Raw genomic sequence first — 23,781 nt, 5'->3', positions numbered from 1 at the left:
ATACTTTAAATACAGGCAAGAGCCAATGCTCATAACTTCAGATATAAAAATGATACATGCATACGAATAGATTGAATGTTCAACATTCAGTAGAACATAACCTTTGCAAAGATATGTTACATGGCATATGTAGCATAAAACATATTCCAGTTATATCATATTTACATTCATAAGCCTATTTCTATAAAGCATTATGGGGTGCAATGTCACATCTCCTTAGTGGAGAGCACTCCTGAGGCTTCCTGTTCTAGTGAAACATCCACTTCTATCAAGTAGCCCCCTATCTTCAGAGACATCTTTTGTTTGACCATGTCTACTAGCAGTGGTCTTTAAGTACATGGCTGGTTTCCTGGGTATGGAAGCATAGCAATATGTGAATAAGCCTCCTTGCATAAATTAAAATTGCCTCTCCACTCCCATTTCCTGCACACCATTTAGAAGTGCTCCTTTCCTACACTCCTTTAACTTCACTCAGTCAAATAGTACATCCTAATCCATGCTACCAACTTCTTCTGTTTAAAATAGTTCAAACTACCCTTAGTCCCAGTTAGAGGGTCTGGTGGTTTCTGCCCCATACTCCTTTGCATCCTGTGCCCATAGGGATGGAGTGGGGATCTTCCATTCCTCCCGTACATGCACTTATCAAGGGTGTTGGGGATCATTGGTCTTGTACTCTTCCCTCACTCAGGTTTATGCACAACTATTTTGCTCACTCCTCCTATCCTACACACAGCTTTATGTAGTCTAATTCTGTACCTCACCACCCTGCTCTCTACATACTCACATTCTCTTGCTCACTCAAATTTTGTGCACAGGTGCTATGGAAGGGCAGGCTGCTCCCATACCATTTCTGGGCCAAGGAGGAGGTGCTTCTGCACTGAAACAATATGCAAATTCCTTTTTCAAGCTAAATACAATACCTGTGCTACAGGTCAAGGTTCTTTTCCTAGTGATCTGATCTGTATCTATTATTCTCAATTTTGCACACACCCTGTCACCATAGATCTGTCCATTTGTATAAAGAGGACTGCACAAGATTCTGACTGAAGCGCAGCAGCACAACGCCTTCATTAGTTGGAGGGGACACTAAGTGTGAGATCTTCTTCTTTCCTCTTTCCCCCAACCCTCCCCCAAAAAAGTAGCCAGCGCTGAATCCACTACCTTTCAAGAAAGTGAGAGACTGGAACTGGGAATTGAACCTGGGACTTTCCCACATGGCAGTATAGACCAGTATCCCAGCCTAATGGTGTTCTGTTTGTAGAGGAATATGATCAGAAAGAGACACTAATGCAAAGCAGAGGGGAACAATAAGCTGGTCCTAGGATTTAGGGTCCATCTTTCTGCTCTAAACTATAACTTGTTACCATGTGGTTTTGGATTTTCATCTCTTCAGTGCTAGATGGAGTAGACCACTTCCAAAGCCATGTTCAGCCCTATTTGCTACTTCCCTGTGATATTGTGCTATCTCTCGTCCAGCTAGAGCTTGTCTCCCTTTCCTTGCATTTCCCGCTACTGTTGCTTACAGATGAACAAGGCTGTGTTACTTTCTGGTGAATGTTATAACAGTTACAATAGTATCACACAGCATCTTCATGTTGTATAATAGCCATTTCTGTATTCTGTTTAGTGCATGGGCAGGACCAGGGGGTCTTCCACACTTTGACTTGTGCATTTGCCTTTCAAGTATGATTAGTAAGTTTGTGCATAGAGGCCCCAACTGAGACTGGGGCCCATCATGCTAGGACACCCCCTGCCTCCAAGAGTTTACAATCTAAATAAGCAAAACAGGTGAGACTAAAAGCATACATGGATTCACACCCTACACACTACTGTAATAATCTTTGTATAAAATATGCCTTGTGAGCTATCATTTGAAAACTAATAACTCTCTGATCAATAATATAGTGAAACATGTAGCAACATTATATGTAAAGTTATGAAATTCCCCTGTATGTAGTTTTTATCACATGTTCAAAACGACACAGTCCAGGCAGAAGTATCCTGAATGAAGAAATGTGTGTTCACTTCAGTTTACACAAAAGTAGTAAACAGAGTCCTTGAGACAACCAGAAGAAGAGATGGCAGGAGACAAAGCAAATTTGAATTTCAGCAAAAACAGGTGAGAGAAAAGAACACGGAGCCTCTTTCATCACCAGACGCCATGTCACCTTTACTGTTTGAATAAACTTTGCTTTGAGGGCAGCTAACCCTTAAAAGAATCCTCTTCAAAAGTTAACTGGACTATAAAAGAAAGGGGCAGAAAACCCCAAGCAATTTCTCTCTCTTCTTCTTCTTCTTCTTTCTTTCACCCGTTCATCTAAGTAGACAAAACCAGCCATTTGAATTGGGGAGGACGGGGAGGAGAGAGATCCTGACCTGAGAATTTAGTCAGCCATGTTGGTGAGAACATATAAGGATTTTACCTTGAACCAAGTCTAGCTTGTTTAGTTTTCACTACTAAAAAGCATTTTATCTTTATTTCTCTTGTAACCATTTCTGACTTTATTACCTGATCCTTGAATTTACTCAGAACCCTATCTTCTTTTGTTTGTTTTATTTTTTTAATATGAACCAATCCATTGCTGTGTTTAAACTTGAATTGTTAGATAAAGTAGCAGACTGTTGAATATCAACCCTTTACAGGGGCAACGGACCTATAGTATCTGATCTGTCCAGGAGAGGGCTGGACAGTGCAGAACACATGTTTGGGAGGAAATTCAGGACTGGGAGTCTGTTGGGGTCACCCTGCAAGTAGTATGCAAGGCAAGTGGAAGTCAGAATGTGTGTGGTGTGTTGCTGACTGACTGCTGGAGTCAGGGCTACAGCTGTACACACACACTCAGGGTGTGACCTGTAGGCTGTTGACTGTGAGCAGCCCGGGTTGCGAACTACAACAGCAAAGCATCGTGAGACACCTAAGTTTGCGGGGCAGGCAGTGACACAATCTCTGACTGATCTGGATTGCATCCCAGAATGTGACAATAGCCTAAGAGTGGGAATACAGATGGAGGCATGGAGAGGTGAAGTGACTCGCAGACAGTCACACAACAGGATGGTGGTCACAATCTACTGGGTCACATCTCCTGAGTCCTAGGGGAGAGCCCCACTCACTGGACCACATTGCCTCTCCAGCTATTGACTTCGTCCAAACGTAGATGTGTTTTCTGAATAAGACAGTGTTGGAGTGGTGGGGAAAGCGTTGATATCCTGGATGGACATGTGAAAAGTTTTCAAATAATAATTTTGATATTTTAAAATATTTTTGTAAAATATATTTGTTTGCAGAGGACCTTTTATCCTAGCATGACTTCATGTTAGCTGTAGGAAATCATTGCATTAAGCTGGAGAGCAGATTAACTCCCTGAATGTCTAAAAATATAAATTGTAGAATATCTTGTACATAGGGTAGTGTATGTGTAGGTTTTAAATAGTTTTGCTGTTTATAACACACAAGGGATTTGGTTTAGGAGTGCATTAATCATAAACTATAGTACTTTAATAGCTGGAATAACCCCAGTTCAGTAGCCAGGGACCAAGAGGCCACAGATAGCTTTTTTTTTGGATTTCCACATTTTGTGTGTCCTTAGTTAGAGTTCAGAATGTGTTGTCTACCAGCTGATAGCTACACACTAGAGTGGATTTACCTATTCAGTAGAGTTCCTCCCTCCTCTCCTATCCCATGACTGGAGCTCATGCTGTGTGTGCACATTACTGCAGTGTAGAAGCAAACCCAGAGACCTATTCTTACTGAACTAACTGAACACCATTATAAAACTGGAGTAACTCTATTAACGCTTAGAGCATAACACCGGATTTATCCCCTTTAGTTCAGAGCAGGTTTTGACTGAATGGAGGTTTTGCCATTGACTTTAATGGCATCAGGATTGGATTCCAAGGCAATCATAATCTATAGGCAGCAATTCTGCCAAGTGCCCCAAAAGGAAGCCTTGCTTCTGAGCAAGCCAGTACGAACAATGCTGAGCTTGTGTCAGCTGGAAATTGTTTACAATTGCACTAAAATAAATGAAAGTTGTCCTGATAAAATCCTCCTGTGTAGTAAAGTTGCCATGTTTTTAGATTTATGATTAGGGAGTATCATCCTCCTTTTCAGGCCACATTTGAAGGCTATTTAAGTTTATTGAACAAAAATAAATCTTTTCTGTCAAGTATTATCTCTATGAATTTCTGCCCCTTCCCTCCTTAAAGTGGTCAACATGCAACAGATTTTCTTTTTATACAAACATGGAGCAAGCCATTAAAGGCAGTAGTAGAGGGAAGTAGCCTAAAGTAGCTAGACTTGGGAGATGGGAGGAATCTGAAAGTTCAGCCATGGATTGATGAGAAGGGTGGATGAGGAGGGTGCTTCTTCTTGGAATGTTATAAGTGGTTGGAATACAAGAAGCAAGATGGTCAGTTTTGAATCCAATGTACTCTGTAGATTTGTAGCCTGCCAGCTTCTTTGCCTAATAATGGATATTATCATCTCTCTTCCACACTTTAACCTACAGAAGCCAAATTCCAGCTTCATGTAAGTGGATACCATTTACTTACATCCATTGACTTTAGCCCTAAAATAGAAAATTCAGGTAGACAGAACTAATGATTTTGACACCTGCTGTAAACATATAAGAAAAAAACTATTCCTTTTCCTTTGGATGGCTGAAGACTGCTGAAACTTGAAACAGTGGTAATTGTTTCATTTCTGGGTCCTAGGTTTAAAAACTATTGCCTGTGAAATAATATTCAAAAATGTATAAAGCTGTAAAGTTTTTATCTAACTTGCAAAATAAATTCAGTACACAAGTCAGGCAGCTACTAGGCTGGTCTACACTGGGGGGGGAGATCGATCTACGTGAATAACGTAGCTGAAGTTGAAGTATCTTAGATCGATTTACCTCTCGTCCTCACGGCGCGGGATTGACGTCTGCGGCTCCTCTTGTTGACTCTGCTACCGTCGTTCATGCTAGTGGAGTTCCGGAGTCAACAGGAGCGTGTTCGGGGATCGATATATCGCGTCTAGATGAGAAGCGATATATCGATCCCCGAGAAATCGATCGCTACCCGCCGATACGGCGGGTAGTCTAGACATACCCTTGTCATAAACAGATAGCTAAGGGTTAATGTTCTTTTATCTGTAAAGGGGTAACACCAGTAACCTGAAACACCTGACCAGAGGACCAATCAGGAAACAAGACTTTTTCAAATCTGGGTGGAGGGAAGTTTTGGGTGTGAGTTCTTTGTTCTTTGTCTTGTGTCTGTGCCCTCTCGGCTATGAGAGTGATTTTTCTATCTCCTGGCTTTCTAATCTTCTGTTTCCAAGTTGTAAATACAAAGATAGTAAGACAATAGGGTTATATTGTTTTCTTTTGTATTTACATGTGTGTAGTTGCTGGAATGTGTTAAATTGTATTCTTTTTGGATAAGGCTGTTTATTCATTTTTTTCTTTTAAGCAAATGACCCTGTATTTGTCACCTTAATACAGAGAGACCATTTTTATGTCCTTTTCTTTCTTTTTATATAAAGCTTTCTTTTTAAGACCTGTTGTAGTTTTTCTTTAGTGGGGACTCCAGGGAATTGAGTCTGCAGCTCACCAGGGAATTGGTGGGAGGAAGAAGTCAGGGGGAAAATCTCTTTGTGTTAGATTTACTAGCCTGACTTTGCATACCCTCTGGGTGAAGTGGGGGGGGAGAGATTAGACCTCTCGGTACTTGTGTTTCCAGGACTGGAAGCAGGGAATCTCCTAGGGTCATCCAGGGAGGGGAGCCTGGGAGGAAGTAACAAGGGGAGGGGGTTATTTCCCTTTGTTGTAAGACTCAAGGCATCTGAGTCTTGGGGTCCCCCAGGGAAGGTTTTGGGGAGACCACAGTGGGCTAGGCACTGTATAAATCCCTGGCTGGTGGCAGCGTTATCAGATCCAAGCTGGTAACTAAGCTTGGAGATTTTCATGCTAACACCCATATTTTGGACGCTAAGGTCCAGATCTGGGAAAAAATGTTATGACATGGCGTGCAGTGGTGTAGATAGATAGAATCCAGAAGCCAGTAGGAATATTATATTTTTCTTTTCTCTGCTAGGGGCTTTTAAGCAGAGAGGGTTTGGTTTTAAAAGGAACCAGAGAGAATTTTTTTTTCTGTTCTCTCCTGGCAGTAGCTTGCATATTAAGCAAGGAACCATTAAGCTGTGACAAAAGGGTCTTTTGTCAGACAATAGCACTCCGATTGTGAGTCAAGTACCAGCACAATACACATGCAAATAAAGTGGTTTTCTGGTTTACTTTACATTTAAAAGATTAGCTAGAGGAAGAAAGGGAAAAAGGCACTGTTGCTGGGCAGACCCCAGGAGGCAACAGAGAGCCTGCAGTTCAGAAAATAAACACCGGAGGGCACCCCAACACAAGAAAACAAGAACCATGCCTTCCAAGACAAAAATGGAGGCCGAAGCACAAATCAAAGAAGCAGAACACAGGCGACAACTGGAACAAAGAGAAAAAGAGGTACAGCTGAAAGAAAGAGAAGAACAGATCAAACAGGCAGCCCATAATAGAGAACAAGACGCCAAAAGTGCAGCCCACCACAGAAAACTACAAGAAGAAGAGGTGGCCCACCGCCGAGAAATGAAAAAACAACAAAAAGAAAGTAAAGAGAGGGAAAAACGGAGAAAACATGAACTGGAGCTAGCGCAGGCTGGGCAACATGCTCCAGCCAATCCTAACAACCCTTCACCAATTATGGTTCCACATCCCAAGAAATTTCCCACCTACAAGGCAGGTGATGACACTGAGGCCTTCTTAGAAAATTTTGAAAGGGCCTGCCTTGGGTACAGCATCTCTGAAGACCAGTACATGGTAGAATTGAGGCCACAGCTCAGTGGACCTTTAGCAGAGGTGGCAGCTGAAATGCCTAAGGAGACAATGAATGACTATAAACTTTTTCAAACCAAGGCCAGATAAAGAATGGGGATAACCCCAGATCATGCCCATCGGCATTTCAGAACCCAAAAGTGGAAACCAGATGTGTCATTTCCCAAACACGCCTACTACATTGGAAAGAATTATGAGGCCTGGATATCAGGAACCAATGTTAAATCCATAGATGAACTGCACCTCCTCATACAAATGGAACAGTTCTTGGATGGTGTTCCTGAGGACATAACACGGTACGTACAAGATGGAAAACCCAAAAATCTCACCGAGGCGGGGGAGATTGGAGCCAGATGGATGAAAGTGGCAGAAAGCAAGAAAGCTACTGTCAAGGGGAACGAATGCCCCAGAGGGCACACCGACAATAAACCCTACAACCGAGGGCAGCCAAAGACCCCACCTACAACCCAAGGAAAGCCACAGACACCCTATTCTTCCACCTCACCAGTATCCAGTAACCCACCTCGACCCAGTGACCAGTCAGCTGGAAGATGCTTTAAGTGTAATGAACTGGGACATATCAAGGCCAACTGCCCAAAGAACGCCAACCGAGTGCAGTTCATTACACCACCATCACACTAAATATCCCCAGGCCCAGATGCCTCTCAAATACCCTTGGAGCGAAGGGAAACTTTGAGAGTGGGCGAAAAGAAGGTTACTTCATGGAGAGACACAGGGGCACAAGTGTCAGCTATCCACCAATCCTTCGTCAACCCCAAATTCATCAACCCAAAGGCCCAAGTGACAATTTACCCCTTCATGTCACAAGCTGTAGACTTGCCTACAGCTGAACTGCCTGTCCAGTATAAAGGCTGGTCAGGAATGTGGACTTTTGCAGTCTATGACAATTATTCCATCCCCATGCTACTGGGGGAAGACTTGGCCAACCAGGTGAAGCGGGCCAAGAGAGTGGGAATGGTTACACGTAGCCAGACCAGGCAAGCTTCCAGACCCATTCCTGTTCCTGAGCCACCCACGGACGCCCCGTCTGTGTTACCAGAGACCCAGACAGAGGTAATGGACCCGGATTCCATGCCAACCACTGAAACAGCCACAGCACCTCCAGTCCCAGGCCCGGAACTGGAACAGCAACCAGCACCAGCAATTGCAACCACATCTTCAAACTCAACGCCAGAGGGTGCCAGCGAGCCAGAACTGGCAGAAGCAACAGACAGCCATACCCAAAAGGCTCAGCCAGAGCCTGAAATACCCTCAGGTGCACCAGCGGAGAGCGGTTCACCAGCAACGGAAACAACCCCATCACCTACATCGCTTCCAGAGGGACCAAGTCCAAGTCCCCAGTCTGAGGAAGAACTGGTGACCGCAGCCTCAAGGGAACAGTTCCAGACTGAGCAGGAAGCAGATGACAGCCTGCAGAAAGCTTGGGCGGCGGCACAGAGCACCCCACCGCCTCTCAGCTCTTCTAATCGATCCCGGTTGTTGTAGACCAAGGACTTTTATACAAGGAGATTCTTTCTGGTGGACACCGGGAAGAATGGCAGCCGCAAAAACAGTTGGTGGTTCCAACTAAGTACCGGGGGAAGCTCTTAAGCTTAGCCCATGATCATCCCAGTGGCCATGCTGGGGTGAACAGAACCAAAGACAGATTGGGGAAGTCCTTCCATTGGGAGGGGATGGGCAAGGACGTTGCCAAGTATGTCCGGTCTTGTGAGGTATGCCAAAGAGTGGGAAAGCCCCAAGACCAGGTCAAGGCCCCTCTCCAGCCACTCCCCATAATTAAGGTCCCATTTCAGCGAGTAGCTGTAGATATTCTGGGTCCTTTCCCAAAAAAGACATCCAGAGGAAAGCAGTACGTACTGACTTTCGTGGACTTTGCTACCCGATGGCCGGAAGCAGTAGCTCTAGGCCACACCAGGGCTAACACTGTGTGCCTGGCCCTAACAGACATTTTTGCCAGGATAGGTTGGCCCTCCAACATCCTTACAGATTCAGGATCTAATTTCCTGGCAGGGACCATGAAAGAACTGTGGGAAACTCATGAGGTAAACCACTTGGTTGCCACCCCGTACCACCATCAAACCAATGGCCTGGTGGAAAGGTTTAATGGAACTTTGGGGGCCATGATACGTAAATTCATCAATGAACACTCCAATAACTGGGACCTAGTGTTGCCGCAGTTACTTTTTGCCTACAGGGCTGTACCACATCCCAGTTTAGGGTTTTCACCGTTTGAACTTGTGTATGGTCACGAGGTTAAGGGGCCATTACAGTTGGTGAAGCAGCAATGGGAGGGTTTTACACCTTCTCCAGGAACTAACATTCTGGACTTTGTAAGCAACCTACAAAACACCCTCCAATACTCTTTAGCCCTTGCTAAAGAAAACCTAAAGGATGCTCAGGAAGAGCAAAAGGCCTGGTATGACAAACATACCAGAGAACATTCCTTCAAGGTAGGAGACCAGGTTATGGTCTTGAAGGCGCAACAGGCCCATAAGATGGAAGCATCATGGGAAGGGCCATTCACGGTCCAAGAGCGCCTGGGAACTGTAAACTACCTCATAGCATTTCCCAATTCCTCACTAAAGCCCAGAGTGTACCATGTTAATTCTCTCAAGCCTTTCTATTCCAGAGACTTACAGGTTTGTCAGTTTACAGTCCAGGGAGATGATGCTGAGTGGCCTGAAGGGGTCTACTACGACGGGAAAAAAGACGGTGGCATGGAAGAGGTGAACCTCTCAACCACCCTGGAACGTCTGCAGCAGCGACAAATCAAGGAGCTGTGCACTAGCTTCGCCCCATTGTTCTCAGCCACCCCAGGACGGACTGAACGGGCATACCACTCCATTGACACAGGTAATGCTCACCCAAATAGAACCCCACCCTACCAGGTGTCTCCTCATGCCCAAGCTGCTATAGAACGGGAGATCCAGAACATGCTACAGATGGGTATAATCCGCTCATCTACCAGTGCATGGGCATCTCCAGTGGTTCTGGTACCCAAACCAGATGGGGAAATACGCTTTTGCGTGGACTACCGTAAGCTAAATGCGGTAACTCATCCGGACAAGTATCCAATGCCACGCACCAATGAGCTATTGGAGAAGTTGGGAAGTACCCAGTTCATCTCTACAATAGACTTAACCAAGGGGTACTGGCAAGTACCGCTAGATGAACCTGCCAAGGAAAGGTCAGCATTCGTCACCCTTGCGAGGGTGTATGATTTCAATATCCTTCCTTTCGGGCTTCGAAATGCACCCGCCACCTTCCAGAGGCTGGTAGATGGTCTACTAGCAGGACTGGGAGAATATGCAGTTGCCTACCTCGATGATGTGGCCATTTTTTTAGACTCCTGGCCTGAACACCTACTACACCTGGAAAAGGTCTTTGAGCGCATCAGGCAGGCCGGACTAACTGTTAAGGCCAAAAAGTGTCAAATAGGCCAAAACAGAGTGACTTACCTGGGGCACCAGGTGGGTCGAGGAATCATAAACCCCCTACAGGCCAAGGTGGATGCTATCCAAAAGTGGCCTGTCCCAAAGTCAAAGAAACAGGTCCAATCCTTCTTAGGCTTGGCCGGGTACTACAGGCTATTTGTACCGCACTACAGCCAAATCGCTGTCCCACTGACCGACCTGACCAAAAAGACCCAGCCAAATGCAGTTAAGTGGACTGATGAGTGTCAAAAGGCCTTTACCCAACTTAAGGTGACGCTCATGTCTGACCCTGTGCTCAGGGCCCCGGACTTTGACAAGCCATTCCTAGTAAGCACAGATGCATCTGAGTGTGGTATAGGAGCAGTTCTCATGCAGGAAGCAACGGATCACAACTTCCATCCTGTCGTGTTTCTCAGCAAGAAACTGTCTGAGAGGGAAAGTCACTGGTCAGTCTGTGAAAAGGAATGCTATGCTATTGTGTACGCCCTGGAAAAGCTACGCCCATGTGTTTGGGAACGGCGGTTCCAGCTACAAACTAACCATGCTGCTCTAAAGTGGCTTCATACTGCCAAGGGGAAAAACAAGAAACTTCTTCGTTGGAGTTTAGCCTCCAAGATTTTGATTTTGAAATTCAGCACATTTCAGAAGCTTCTAACAAAGTAGCTGATGCTCTCTCCCGTGAGAGTTTCCCAGAATCCAGTAGTTAAAAAGTGTTCTTAAAATGTACAAGTCTGTTAGTTATATACTTAGTGGTATATGTAAAGGTGCACGTGTTGTATTAATCTGTTTATTTTAAAGTTCTAGGAAGAAATCGCCGCCAGTGAGGTTCCCCACTGTCTGCAATTTGGGGGGCGTGTCATAAACAGATAGCTAAGGGTTAATGTTCTTTTACCTGTAAAGGGGTAACACCAGTAACCTGAAACACCTGACCAGAGGACCAATCAGGAAACAAGACTTTTTCAAATCTGGGTGGAGGGAAATTTTGGGTGTGAGTTCTTTGTTCTTTGTCTTGTGTCTTGTGTCTGTGCCCTCTTGGCTATGAGAGTGATTTTTCTATCTCCTGGCTTTCTAATCTTCTGTTTCCAAGTTGTAAATACAAAGATAGTAAGACAATAGGGTTATATTGTTTTCTTTTGTATTTACATGTGTGTAGTTGCTGGAATGTGTTAAATTGTATTCTTTTTGGATAAGGCTGTTTATTCATTTTTTTCTTTTAAGCAAATGACCCTGTATTTGTCACCTTAATACAAAGAGACCATTTTTATGTCCTTTTCTTTCTTTTTATATAAAGCTTTCTTTTTAAGACCTGTTGTAGTTTTTCTTTAGTGGGGACTCCAGGGAATTGAGTCTGCAGCTCACCAGGGAATGGTGGGAGGAAGAAGTCGGGGGGAAATCTCTTTGTGTTAGATTTACTAGCCTGACTTTGCATACCCTCTGGGTGAAGGTGTGTGGGGGGGAGAGATTAGACCTCTCGGTACTTGTGTTTCCAGGACTGGAAGCAGGGAATCTCCTAGGGTCATCCAGGGAGGGGAGCCTGGGAGGAAGTAACAAGGGGAGGGGGTTATTTCCCTTTGTGGTAAGACTCAAGGCATCTGAGTCTTGGGGTCCCCCAGGGAAGGTTTTGGGGAGACCGCAGTGGGCTAGGCACTGTATAAATCCCTGGCTGGTGGCAGCGTTATCAGGTCCAAGCTGGTAACTAAGCTTGGGGATTTTCATGCTAACACCCATATTTTGGACGCTAAGGTCCAGATCTGGGAAAAAATGTTGTGACAACCCTTTAATAAAGCACTTTCGTGTATGCGACAGGCAAGGATTAGGCTGGTTGTTTTATGCTATGTTGCTTACACATACGTAGCCTTCTCTTTTCCTACACTACTTTTCTTCACTGTTTCCAAAATGTGTTTCATATCCATTCTTGGATTTCTCCCAGATCAATGAAACATAAATCACTTCTGCAGAAAGCAGGTTTTGCCAGAAGTCGAGGGGGCGGGGAACAGACTTCCTCCTGGGTGAACTTTTAACTACTGCAATTGCATTTTACTGTAAATGGCTTTGATTAGCTAAAGCTGACAGAAAACAGTCTGATTTTATTTTTTAAATAATGAGTAGGAAATCAAATCACTGATTGCACTCAAATTCAGTTTTATGAAGATGGTGGTCTCTTCCACACTGCGGGGGTTTGGCTGCAACTAGTCAATAATCGGGAATTGTTTGTATCTGTTTCAGAGCTCACTGAAGAGAAGAGGAAGCCGGGAAATGTACAAAGAAAAGAAGACATTCACCCAGGTACCATTTTCAGGAATGTGTGGTGATTTTCATAGTCATGTGACAATTAAATGGGGAAAACTCAAAGTCTCTCCTTACTGGGTGTTGACAGAACCACCAAAAATGTCAAACAAACCTGATTAGACTTAAATCCACTGAGACATTTCAGGTAATTTAGAAGCAATTTAGGATGTGAATTTGATTTTTAAACTCTGCAGCTCTTCAGTTTTGTTCTCATCTCTGGTATCTAGACTCAGGCTAACGGTTTTCTTCAGGAAAAGAAAATCACCTTGCCTCATAAAGTAATTGGATCATAGCTCAAGGACTAACTAAATTTATACATGGTGCCAAAGTTTTTGTGCTAATGAGCATCATGGCACCAGATGGAGTTCACACACTGAAACAACACCTAATGTGTTCTGGTGTCAGAGCCCAAGGTTTGGTTTCTTATGTGAGGTGAACAGCCTGTGAACTTAAAAATATTTGCTTCCTCTAGCTCCGTTAAAATAAAGAGGCTATGCTATCTGCCCTCCCCACTTGAATGCTGATTTTATTGAATTTCCATAGGCTGATTCTCCCCAGGAAAGCAGTCGGCCCAGATTCGTTTCCTTTTTGTGCTGACTGTAGTTGTTGAAGTCTTTTCTAGTCTCCATTCCATTAGCTAGTTAATAATGCTGAGATGGGGGTAGGGTTTCAGATCACTGTGAAGAGGAGTCAATAGCAGCATCAGAGCTCTGTTGGAGAGAGAGATTTTACCTCCGGTTTTTCTCTCCAGTTCCCCTCAGCCGCCATCTGCAAACTGAATATATTAAAGTGATATCATCCTTATAGGTTTTTTCTAAGGTGATGGAATCTTAACATCCATTGATTTGTAGTAATAATAATACAACACTTAGCACTTTATGTCATCACCAGACGCTGCTGCATGGGTAAGATGGGGAAGGGAGATTTACTGCACCAGTGGTATCTGGAAGCACCTGACCTGCAGAGAACACAGGCAGACAGAATGCCGCCTCTAGGGAGCAAACGTAGGAATTCATCGGAAGCAGCCTTTGAAAGGGTTCAATGTACTCTCCTCGCAAATGACCAGCTGATGAGCAGAGACCACCAGTACCTCTCAGTGGTGGGCAGGGGGGAAGAATTTAAAGGTCAGGAGGTACGTGATAGCTCCATCCATTGCCTATGGCCCCCGTTCCACTCCCCCTGCAGCTCCCACACCCGCTCCAAGCTTGTATCACCTTGCTTCCTCTCCTTTTACATCTCTTTCCTCACTTACTTCTCCCATCGCCTCCCCGCTGCAGGCTCAGTGCAGATCGGACACCTACTGCCAAGCAGGTAACTGCAGCTGCAAGCAAGGAAGGGATGGGACTCAGAGGGCTTTGCCGCATCCCTTCTGGCAGAGCTACACTGTCAGCCCCATCTCTCTTCCCGGCTTTGGGCGTCTCTTAGTGGAGCTCAGCGGTAGCTGTAGGTACTGGAGCCTTTCCCAGGCACATCCCCCTGAGCTGCGCTCAGCCCGACTCCCAACCTGGGAGAAATCTGGGAGGGGTGGGCACATGACTCCGTGTGCCCCCTTCCCTCCCCTGCATCGCCTGTGATGAGGATGATTATTTAAATGATCAGCTATTTGGAGCTGGGTGTTTTTTCTACGTATCTGTAAAGCACCTGGCAAACTATTGGGTTTATATAAGTGATGATAAGCAACGGCTTGGTCATGCCCACTTTGGGTTGTCTGGTGCTACTGGCAGCACAAACATTCTTTTTCCATGCACTCAGGGAAAGCAAGCAGGTTCACAAACAGAGGATTCTTTATGCTCCCATACCCAGCCTCTCCCCCTGCAGTGCCCCAAGAACAGTCAGAATTTGGTCTCATGCCTTTATAAAGAGCTTTACAAACATTGACTAATTCACTCGCACATCACCTTGTTGTGGGATAGGGAAGAAAATATTATAATCCCCACATTGTAGTCACAGAGAGGCTAAAGCCCAGATCCTCAAAGGTATCCTCATTGAAATAAGTGGGAGTTAGTTGCCTAAATACCTTTTGAGAATCTGGACCTAAGTGACTTGTTCAAGATCACAAAGTGACTCTTTACGTCTCATGTCCACTCTTTCCTGGACTGGTTTTGTAAGCAAAGGTGACCATGAATTTAGATTCTAATATTAGTTTGATGCTATCTGTGCACTTAAATATTCATAGACTACATCAGGACCAATATCTCACCTACTGTGTGTTCACAGTGGGAAAATATGCAGAGCTGTTCCATCCTCCACAGTGCAAACCCAGTAAATACCCTGTAAAATTATTCTGAAAATAAAGGGAGAACAAAACAAGTCTTTTAGTGGTGCTTCTCCGCCATTAAGTGTATTGGAGAAAAAAGTTTCTATTCAGCAAAGCTACAGAATGGAGCTACTTGGGAAATGCCAGGCAGCAATCAAAACACAAAGGAAACAGCACAAGGTATGAGGGTTGGCACTCAGACAGCTTCTTGGGTACTAGCATTGGTACCTTGTCATCAGACTTCCAATGCAATAAATGCTTAACCATCTTCTGCCTGGCAATACCTTCAGCAGGTGGTGGTGAGGAGATAGTAGTTTGTCTCTATTTCTCTTTGTGTCTTCTTGCCAGCAAAAGAAATACCATATTTTGGAATTTTTGATCAGATCCTCAATCTCATGACAGAATTTATGCCAGTGGTGGGCAACCTGTGGCCCATCAGGGTAATCTGCTGCTGGGCCGCAAGACAGTTTATTTACGTCTACCGTCTGCAAGCACAGCCGCCCACAGCTCCCAGTGGCCGTGGTTCGCCGTTCCCAGCCAATCGGAGCTGCAGGCAGCCATGCCTGCGGATGGTTGATGTAAACAAACTGTCTCACGGCCTGCCAGCGGATTACCTTGAGGGGCTGCATGCAGGCTGCAGGTTGCCCACCACTGCTTTACACTGCATAACTAATTTAAATTTTATCCCTACCTTTTCCTTTGTATATCTTCATGTTCTATGTTGGCCTAATTTAGATTGTATACTCTTTTGGGAAGGGTCCATCTTTTTTTCCAATCTCCCTGATGCACCCTGCAAAGTTATGCTACAGTATACTAATATTCATTATCAGTAATCAGTTCACAAGGATCCGTAATGGTCCCTTAAAGTCAGTACCCAGCACCGTTAACGTTAGGACACTTCTGTATTATCACTGGCTCTGCTTTTCCTATGGAGTCTGGCGTACATGCATTATTTAGGAAAGTTTCTGTATGCCAGATGTGAGATATAACCAGACTGTGTCATAGCCCTGCTTTTAACTGCTGTGATTTCAACCTCTTGTTCCTCCAGAGTGTCACAAACGCTATTCCTCCTCTTCTTGTCTCTTTAATGGTTTAAATAATGCAAATCTCAGCTTAATCTCCCTGATTTATTAATTTCCTTAATTTGCCATATTTTTTAAACCTGTGTTGTCAGCATGGGTGTCCTATATACTACTTCTTTAAAATTGACTTCAGCTGGTCAAGAAATCATTGATATTTCTTGTACACAAAGCTTCTGAAGGGACACGTACATGAAAGTTGGAATTTTATACTCCTGGCATGCATAGACATTACTGACAAATCTGTTCTGAGCATTCTATCCCCTTGGAAAAGCTCTCAAAGGATTGAGATTTTCTGTTAGCATGCATGTGAACTAGGGAAATAGCTATGTCACCTTTCCAAAGGGAATTCAAACTTGGTAGTTGGGATTAACATCCAGCAATTCTGTTGTCTTGTATCTGTCTTTTTTCCCCATGATTTTGAATGGAACAACTTTTCTTTTTTTTTGTTCTGCTTTGTCAGTTGTGAAAAAAATTGTTAGACTTACTATTATCTATCATACTTTAACACTTTAGTCAAAAGACTAATAATATTATAAGAATAATAACCAATGGTGCTTTTCTGCTGTTAAAACAACACTTAACAGTGGAAGTATTCAACTTGTGTTGAGCTGTGAAGTTGAACATAAGCATTAAAGGTCTGGCCCAAAATCCATTGAAGTCAATGAGAATTTTTCTTTTTTTTTTTTTTTTTAAAGCAGACACATTCATCTTGTATTGCCTCAAGAATGGCTAGGGTGACAATTGTTTATAGGCTTGAAATCCAGGCAAATTAAGTCTGAAATTCTCCTTTACCTTAATGGGAACAGGATCAAGCCTGTATAGCTAACACCAATGAAAAAGATATGTGTGATGACTGTTGCTTTTACAGTGTGTATGAAGGAAGTTATCAACAAAAAGGGAGATACAAGAATCTGGGTAATTAACAGGAATTTCGAGGAAAACATACAGGTTGCTGGGCTTGGCAGCCAAAGAAAGCAGACAATTAAGATTAATTCTATTGGATTTCAAAGAAAGCATAAAGGGAATTTTATATGAGAGCATTTATGGCTGTTTAAAAAAATGTGGGACTTGTCTAAATTTTATTTTGTTCTCAAGAATACAAATAAATGTTCTTAATTTCCTTACAGAAGAATCCAGCATTGATCTAGATATAACTGTTCTTAAATGTAAAGTCTATAATGGTAATGAGAACAAAAAAGAAAAACAATGCATTCTCTAGAGTACAAAACCCCATTCTGCAGCTCTGAATAAAGATATTTTACTCTTAAAGCCAGATTTAGCCAAAGCGAGCAAAACCTTCCAGGAATTTCAGAGGGAGCTGCATAAACTTTTGTCGTGGCTGAATTTGGTACTTAATTTCCAGCATCTCATTGCTAGTGAAGATGCAAGCAACTTGCAAACATCTGAGGGTATGTCTACATCTACAATTTTGCAGCGCTGGTTGTTACAGCTGTATTAGTACAGCTGTATAGGGCCAGCGCTGCAGAGTGGCCACACTTACAGCAACCAGCGCTGCAAGTGGTGTTAGATGTGGCCACACTGCAGCGCTGTTGGGCGGCTTCAAGGGGGGTTCGGGGAACGCGAGAGCAAACCGGGGAAGGAGACCAGCTTCGCTGCGGTTTGCTCTCGCGTTCCCCGAACCACCCTGCAAACCGCAGGGAAGGAGACCTGCTTGCTCGGGGGTTCGGGGAACGCGAGAGCAAACCGGGGAAGGAGACCAGCTTCGCCGCGGTTTGCTCTCGCGTTCCCCGAACCTCCCTGCAAACCGCAGGGAAGGAGACCTGCTTGCTCGGGGTTCGGGGAACATGAGAGCAAACCAGGGAAGGAGACCAGCTTGATTACCAGAGGCTTCCTCAGGTATGCTGGGATACCTGCTTATTCCACGGAGGTCAAGAAAAGCGCTGGTAAGTGTCTACACTTGATTACCAGCGCTGGATCACCAGCGCTGGATCCTCTACACCCGAGACAAAACGGGAGTACGGCCAGCGCTGCAAACAGGGAGTTGCAGCGCTGGTGATGCCCTGCAGATGTGTACACCTCCTAAGTTGCAGCGCTGTAACCCCCTCACCAGCGCTGCAACTTTGTGATGTAGACAAGCCCTGAGACTTCACAATCGAAGCTGTGTGTATGTGTGAGTGCTTATGTGTGAGAATGCAAATACATTAACACAGATAAGGAATCTATTGTAAAGACTCTCATTACAATTGTTAGTAGTTTATACCTTCTTGAATGTATTTATAAAAAATCAAAGTATTGGTGCCGGAGCAATTATGACCACTGTCTTAACCAGTCAACTCAATTTGTATTTGTTTTGATCTGTTTGATTCTGGTACTCCTGCTCATGAATCATTTGTTCACATATTTCATGTTCTTACTTAGCCCATTAACTTCCTTGCTGTTTTATAAAAACCATATCCTGCTCCCAGGGAAGCCAGTGCCAAAACTCCCACTGACTTCATTGGAGCAGAACTGGGCCATAGTTGCCCAATTTACTCTGTATCTGTTATAATTGAAATTAAATAATTAGTGTATATTTGAACAGAGGTAGTGGTAGATTATTGTAAGTAATCTAACAGATGTCGATGATGATGTAATGAGGTATACTTTAGGAATTAAACTCTCCCAGGCAGATTGCATAGTCTTAATTAGTCTTGTACCAAATTTTAATCTAAACTGGGTGACTAATTGAAATGGGCTTTCTTCTTCAGACTTTTTTTCACTTACTGTGCGTTGTAACAAAATCATACTTGTGAATTGTAATACAGTGTTACTGAAACTGAAATGGAGGGTCCATAGCTTGTTGTACATGTGTTCTCATGGCCCTCCCAACCAGGGATTTCCCTACACTCCCCCTGAATGCCCCCCCTAGCCCCCGCAGTTTTGCGAAGTAGTTACATGCAGTGTTGCCAATTTAGTGATTGTTTGGAAATTTGAATTGAAATTGAAGCATTAATACACACTTTAAAAGCATATAAAGTGTATGAGAAAATATGTGTATCTGAAAAAGTATAATAGATTTGAAAAGTATGAACATAGACTAGCTTCCTTATACAGCTGTTGTTTTTTATGACAATGTCAGTGCATTCATTTTGGAGATGTTGGCCAACCTAATAATTTCAAATTGTGATTTGTAAGCAAAGTCTAACTGAGCTCTCCCTGACAGCTAATGATGAGCCGGGAGCTGGGGGGAAAAGCTTCAGCACCAGATTGTATTTACATTCACACCCAATCTACTTAGGTATCCAGCAAACAGAGCTGTGTTGACCAAGTGATACATTTTGGCTGGGGTTGGGTTACAAATCACTTGAATGCAGGCATGTGTGGGGAGTGGAGGGTAATGAAATGTTGTTATTCTTATTGTATGAGTAAAGGGCAGTAGGACTGTACTTAGCCTGTGCTGATTAAGGGCAGCGAGAGAGGGTAAGGACAGATGTTTTGCTTGATGGTCTGCCTGAATCACAAGTACTATTTGACCTGCCCCTCTCCACTGTTTAAAGACAGAGCTGATTAGGCTCCATAGATTGTCTTTGGTTTTGTTAAGGGACCACTTCATCTGAAATCATTGATAATCAGGTCTAAGCGCTTAGATCTGCCGTGGGACTGTGTTTCTGTGGAAGAGATGGCTCAGTCTACACTAGCAGCAAGGTTCCCCCACTGAGACCTCAGCTGAAATCACTGAGAGCTGGGTGGAACCTCAAGAGACCAACTCGCAGAGGTCACAGCGGCAGGTGGCTGCAGAAGGTGACAGTGCAGGGCCATTAGCAACAGAGCGATGGAGTGAATGGCCACTGTTTGCTCTGGCCATTGTTGTTTGTTGTGCCACCGTTCACTCCATCGCTCAGTGGTTTGAGCATTGGCCTGCTAAACCCAGAGTTGTGAGTTCAATCCTTCAGGGGGCCACTTAGGGATCTGGGGCAAAAATCAGTCCTGCTAGTGAAGGCAGGGGGCTGGACTCGATGACCTTTCAAGGTCCCTTCCAGTTCTAGGAGATTGGTATATCTCCTATTATTATTCATTTAGATATCTTCTTGCCCCTCATCTCGGAGGTGAACTCATTTGAAAGCACCTCTGAACTCTGAGTCTCCACTGACCAAGGACAGCACCAATGAGTGTTAATGAGGTGGTTAAGAATGCTGGAGGCACAACACAGTTCATGCGAACAAATGTGGCTGTGGCATCATACTTTCTGAGTGGAGAAATGAGAAGCAACCTCATTCATACAGTTAGCCTCTGCTTCATGCATGCTAAAAATTATCTAATTTATAATTAAAAGGAAAAAAAGTTCAAACAAAATACTACACTGTTTCATTTGAATGATTTTTTGTTGTTCATAAAGTTTGTGCAATCTTTGATAAGACCTTGTTGTCTGTAAAACACATCAGCACAGTTGCTATGATTTTTCTATTCATCTGGAAACTATGTTAATTTCACCAGGCCCTAGCGGTGAAATGTATCAACTTTATTTGTGATTTGCACAGCGTGTGCTTGCTCGCTCTCTCTTTCAGTTGTATGTATGTTTGAAATTTCAAAGGAAAAAATGTGAAGATTTTGGTACTTAAACAATTGATTATTCCTTTATTATATAATAATTCTTTTTTTTTGTGGGGTGGCTCTTCGTATTGACAGGAGGACAGCGCTGACTTGAAGTGCCAGCTTCAGTTTGCCAAAGAAGAAGCAGTGCTGATGCGTAAGAAAATGGCCAAGCTGGGGAAGGAGAAAGATGAACTGGAACAGGAGCTCCAGAAATACAAGTCCATCTATGGAGATGTGGATAGTCCACTTCCTATCGGGGAGGCAGGAGGGCCACCCAGCACCAGAGAGGCTGAGCTGAAACTTCGTCTGAAACTGGTGGAAGAGGAAGCTAACATACTGGGCAGGAAGATAGTTGAACTGGAGGTGGAAAACAGAGGTATTAAAGCTGAGATGGAGGACATGAGATGCCAGTATGAGAGAGAATGTCTTAGCCGGGACCATATTTCAAGCATTCCTACCTCGCCATACGGTGACTCCGTGGAGTCGGCAACAGAGCTGCGCCGTCACTTGCAGTTTGTTGAAGAAGAGGCGGAGCTGTTGAGGAGATCGATCTCTGAGATTGAGGATCACAACAAACAACTAACCAATGAACTGAACAAATTCAAGTTTGAGCCCAGTCAGGAGTCCAGCTGGCTGGATGATGGTGCCTCTAAATACAGTGGATCCCTACAAGAGGAGCTGAAATCAGCGAGGATGCAAATCAATGAACTGAGTGGAAAAGTGATGAAACTCCAGTATGAGAATCGTGTGTTGATGTCCAATGTGCAGCGCTATGATCTTGTCTCTCACCTAGGGCTGCGCTCTTCAAGTCCCAGGGACAGTGATGCTGAGAGTGATGCAGGAAAGAAAGAGAGTGACAGTGAAGAGGGCCGCCCAACTCAACCAAAGAGAGAAGGACCCATTGGGGGCGAGAGTGACTCAGAAGAAGTTTATGAGAAGACGTCGGGTTTTGAGAGCGTTAAGCCATCAGAAGTTAGCGACCTCTGTTCTACTGAGTTAATGAGAATGAAAGAGAACACCGAGTGTTTAATTAACATCAAACAAGAGGCTGAACGGCTCGAAAGGACAGTGCTCCATCTCATCACTGACACTGATAGTTTAATTTATGATGCCAAGGTGCACATCACCAGCAGTCCCTCCTCTGAGCAGGGTTTCAAAAGTGATGGAGAGAGAGGTGAGGATAAAAATGAACCAGAACTTCTGGACACTATCAATTCAAGGATGAAAGCTTTCCGTAAAGAACTACAGACCTTCCTGGAGAAGGTCGATCACATCGGGGAAGGCCTCAAAGAACAAATGGAAGACCTCTCCCCTTTGCCCCAGCTGACAGAGTCTTCCAGTTTTCTGTCCACAATGACATCCATGTCTCGAGACTCACCCATTGGTAACCTAGGAAAGGAGTTAATTACAGACTTCCAGGTAAGTGGGCTTCTTCTTTGCTTTCCCTCTGTTTATTGTTTCTCTTTCTTGCTGGCATTGCTACTCTAGAGCTAATTTCTCACACAGCTGCTTTATGATTTCAAATTGGCAGTGTATTACAGTCTAAAATGTAAAACAAACCCTTTTATATTTTTTTATGCTCAACTACTTTGGTTCAGAGGCGGTTCCTCATGGTAAAAAGGCTAATCCAATGAAAGCAATAGGTATCTGGGTTTTTTGTTGTCTCTAGCAGCAACATTTCCTGATGAAGATATGATTAGTTAAAAAATCCAAAGTAAATTTGCCTGTCAAAAGCAATTAGAAGCCTTGCTAATGAATGTATAGAGTTCTTTATTGTGCTCTCTTTTAAAAGAATGAGGCATGTTCTCAAAAGCCTTGCCAAAAAAACAAAATAAAATAAAATTTCTAAGTGATGTTTTTTGAAAAGCCTGCTTACAGCTCACTCACATAACCGAGGGGCGAGTGAGAAGCACTAGCCAGCGAAGGACTGCCTTTCGTAAAGCGTTGCCAATGGGCGCATGTCTCAACTGCCACACTGGATATAGCTTTTCTGCACAGCACAAGTAAGGAAGGAAGAGCCTTGTATCCCGTATCCTTCATGACTTGTATGCTTGCTGTTGGTTTGACTCATGCATCCTCATTGCATGCGCCTCATAACCAGTGTTTGCATTCTTTTTTCCTCTCTTTCTCTTTTTTGCTTTTCAGATGTTTCAGCCCATCATTTTGCTCATCCTCATTTTAGTTTTGTTCTCTTCACTTTCTTACGCCACTGTATTTAAGTTGTTTTTTCTGTTCACGCTTTTCTTTGTCTTGTAGTTTTCTTTTTCCAGTTGTCTACCTTACCCATTTTTGTTTTCTTTATTCCCTCCTGTCCTTTGTTTTTGTTATAAACCGCCCATGCACCTAACAGTCCAAACTGAGGGATCAGATGGAGTGGCAGCTCAGCCAAGATCGTGGAGAGGAGCAAGAGATTCACCACCACCGAGCCACCACCGAGCCACACCGCAGAGCTGATGGAGACATTAAACTCTACAGGCCAGGCGACAAGGGCTGTTTCAGTCTAGAGGTCAGCACAGCAGCCCATTCTACTAACTGCCTCCTGCTGCCTTGGAGAGGATATAAGTTTCAGCCACAGAAGTGTGTGGGGAGGTGAACGTGCTGGGTGAAACACTGCAACTTTGCTGTGACATTTTCAGCAAACATATTTAAATATTCATAAATGTCACAAAAGCAAATGCACTCTTGTTTGGGGTTTTATCGCACTGCTCCTAGTAGCCTGGCCTGGTGGAAGAATAACATTTGGCTCAAGGCCCAAATAAAATAAAATACAATATGCTCTGTGGAAGGGACTTTGTGCCCTTGTGGGAGATAGTGTGTCTTGTGCTTCCGTGCCCCCACGTTTTATTTTGGATTTTAAATTTTTTGAAGGCTAGAGGTGCCCGGGATGGGGCTGTACAATGCATAGCACTGTAATTCCCAACAGGCAGCAGGACAGCATACAGTCTCAAAAAAATTATTTAAACGGAATTGTCAGATGCTGTGGGTCTGACATAGCTTTTATATTTGACAAATATAGAAGTAACACATTTTTATTTTAAAATCTCCCCCACTCAGAGACTCAAGGCGTGCTTTGCTGTATCAGGTTAAAATACAGCTTAAACTGATTTGGTATAAACACAGATTGGCTTCAACAGGGGTTCTCGACCTTTTTCTTTCTGAAGCCACCCCCACGTGCTATAAAAACTCCACAGCCCAGCTGTGCCACAGTAACTGATTTTCTGCATAGGAAAGCCAAGGTCGGCGTTAGCAGGTAGCAAACAGGGAAATTGCGTGGGACCTCTGCCACAGGGAGCCCCATGAAGCTA

The 23,781-nt window shown here is 43.9% G+C and overlaps 1 protein-coding gene across 1 annotated transcript in view; it reads left to right on the top strand.

Annotated features, from left to right (window-relative positions):
- MTCL1 (microtubule crosslinking factor 1) overlaps positions 1-23,781 on the top strand; it is a 200,038-nt gene that overhangs the window by 110,300 nt on the left and 65,957 nt on the right. The window contains 3 exon segments of the mRNA XM_050942093.1: positions 12,542-12,601; positions 20,570-21,895; positions 22,827-22,982. Of these exon segments, the coding sequence (XP_050798050.1) occupies positions 12,542-12,601; positions 20,570-21,895; positions 22,827-22,982 (1,542 nt within the window).

The sequence above is a fragment of the Gopherus flavomarginatus genome, chromosome 2 (genome assembly GCF_025201925.1).
Source record: "Gopherus flavomarginatus isolate rGopFla2 chromosome 2, rGopFla2.mat.asm, whole genome shotgun sequence".
NCBI lineage: Eukaryota > Metazoa > Chordata > Testudines > Testudinidae > Gopherus > Gopherus flavomarginatus.
The sequence above is the reverse complement of the archived record's forward strand: the minus strand, read 5'-3'. Positions and strand labels throughout refer to the sequence as shown.